The sequence below is a fragment of the Erythranthe guttata genome, chromosome 12 (assembly GCF_056151865.1).
Source record: "Erythranthe guttata isolate IM_541 chromosome 12, IM_541, whole genome shotgun sequence".
NCBI classification, from domain to species: domain Eukaryota; kingdom Viridiplantae; phylum Streptophyta; class Magnoliopsida; order Lamiales; family Phrymaceae; genus Erythranthe; species Erythranthe guttata.
The window spans coordinates 13707144-13709400 of NC_142544.1; the positions used below are offsets into that span (position 1 = coordinate 13707144).

The 2257-nt window shown below is 31.9% G+C and overlaps 1 protein-coding gene across 1 annotated transcript; it reads right to left on the bottom strand.

Annotated features, from left to right (window-relative positions):
• Positions 1-554: 554 nt before the first annotated feature.
• Positions 555-1442, bottom strand: LOC105950081 (kirola-like). Its single transcript, XM_012973397.2, has 2 exons — positions 1106-1442; positions 555-1006 (listed from the first exon to the last, which is right to left on the bottom strand). Exons 1-2 carry the CDS (start codon positions 1290-1292, stop codon positions 735-737), a joined length of 459 nt encoding a protein of 152 aa, XP_012828851.2. The 5' UTR covers positions 1293-1442; the 3' UTR covers positions 555-734.
• Between the last annotated feature and the right edge of the window lie 815 nt (positions 1443-2257).

Genomic DNA, 2257 nt, shown 5'->3' on the forward strand with positions numbered 1-2257 from the left:
TGTTCATGTTTTGAAGATTATATGCACGTGATCGTGTGTTTTTTTTTTTTTGGGTTAGTTGATCAAGATTAAACTTGTGAATTGTGTTGTTGGTGTAGATTAATTTTTAGGTAAAAGACATTACGTGATTACATATAACTATGCATGACTGTGGTATACTATAGTTATGTATATTATACTATAGTCATGTATAGTTAATTTCAGTGCAGTAAATTTATCAAAAAAAATTAAAAATAAGAAATTAAAAAAATAAAAAAAAAAAACTTAAAAAATTAAAAAAGTAAAAACAAAATAAAAAAAAAATATACAAAAATGGGTATGTATAAAAAATAATAATAAAATAAACATTTTTATTTTTTAATTAAAAAAATCTATAAAAATGATAAATTCAGGCCCAAAAACGCAAAATGCAGTTGGGCATTATGCTGAATGCAGGGGCGAAAATACTAAATGCAGTTGGGCGAAAATTAAACTTAATCCAATTTATATTAAATATCGGCTGATCCTCTCACAATTTAATCTTTAAAAAATATTTAGTAGTCAAGAATACGTAATTGTGGAGTGAGGGAAAGACTCCTTTATTCATAATACATAACCCAAGCACAAGATCACAACCAAGATCGTACCCGTTTTCACAAGTACATATATTTCAACAAAAGATATATATATATATATATATATATATATATATATATATATATATATATATATATATATAGCAACATTTTTGTTAATTAAGCATTGATAAGATGGTGGGACTCAATATCTTTAGTCATCTTAACGCACAAGTCCATGAGAGTATGCGGATCTGGAACATCCTCGTTCAGTTTCGCGTACACAAAAGTCCACGTGACAACGTTGTCTTCCCCAGTTGTATCAACATGAGCCTTCAGTTTGAATGTCTTGTATAACTCCATCAGATTTCCTTCAACAATATTGAAAGTCACCAACTTCTTCTCCTCATCTATCGCTTCAATTATGTCTTTCGCCACACACTCTTTACCATCTGATAGATATCCAAAATCATTTCAAACTTGTGTAATAATTGGTTTTATTATTATAAATTTAGTAACTGAAACATGAAAGTTATAAGGTAATATGTTACCGTGGGTGTAGTTCCAGAAGATGACAGATCCTACGGTTCCCCATTCGCCGTGGTGTAAGTCGCAGTTTTGAATGAGATCGGGGCTCATGTCCGGTACGTGGTGCGGCCTTTCTCTGAAGATCTCGTGGAACACATCTCCATCCGATTTTATGTTTGTTTTGGAAACTAACTTCCCACTCAAACCCATCTCTTATTTATTCTCTACTATATAATTTAATCAACATACATCTGATGACAAGAAATTCATTAACCTTCTATCATTTATATACTCGATTCCACCAAAATGTACATAAATATTTGGCCCCATTTCAAAAGATGATTCGCATCAGGACCACATTATAAAAAGAAGAAATGAAAATACCAAAAGGAAAACAAAAAAAAAAAAAACATTATAAACGTGGCGTCACAATCAATTTGGATTATTACAACTCAGTAGAATTATATATGCTTATAAGTCTGCCATATGATCATATGGTTCCAATCTTACCACTTGATAGCCTTTTTCTCCTTTTCTTTAGCCCACGTCACGGTCAAGCTCGTGAAAAAAAAGAAAGATGGAAGAAAAAGCGGTCGAATTTTTACTACATAGCAATCACTACGCATATTTAACGTTGTATCGCTTATGTTTCGTCTGCTGAAAACCAACGCAACTTGGTTTCACTACTTCCACTCTCTTTTTGGAGTTGCCAGACTTGTAAAGACTATCTCCCACAATTGGCTTTGCTTTCACAGAGGTGCATGCAGTGACGAATCCAAGATTTTTGGTGGAGATTGTCCAAAATTAAGTATAGTGTAAAAAATATAAATAACATTTAATAAAAATTAGTGGACTTAAATTGAATGGGATTCGAGGGCAGCGCCCCTTATTTTTGTTTTCTAATAGTATATTCATAAAACAAGAAAAATATGAAAAAATCAACGGGGAGGAAAGTTTAGATTTTAGGCATCATCAACGTTGATATAATTAATCCACATAGGTAACCCAAACCATTGATACAAGGTCGCCAGAACAGAGCGGTGCATTATCGTGGACACTGTCGTTCTAGTTTCGTGACAACGTCGCGGCTGCACACAGCCAGAACAAACACATTTTAATTAAATTGCTAAAAAAATACAATTTATTTCAATTATATTTTTAATAACAATATTACA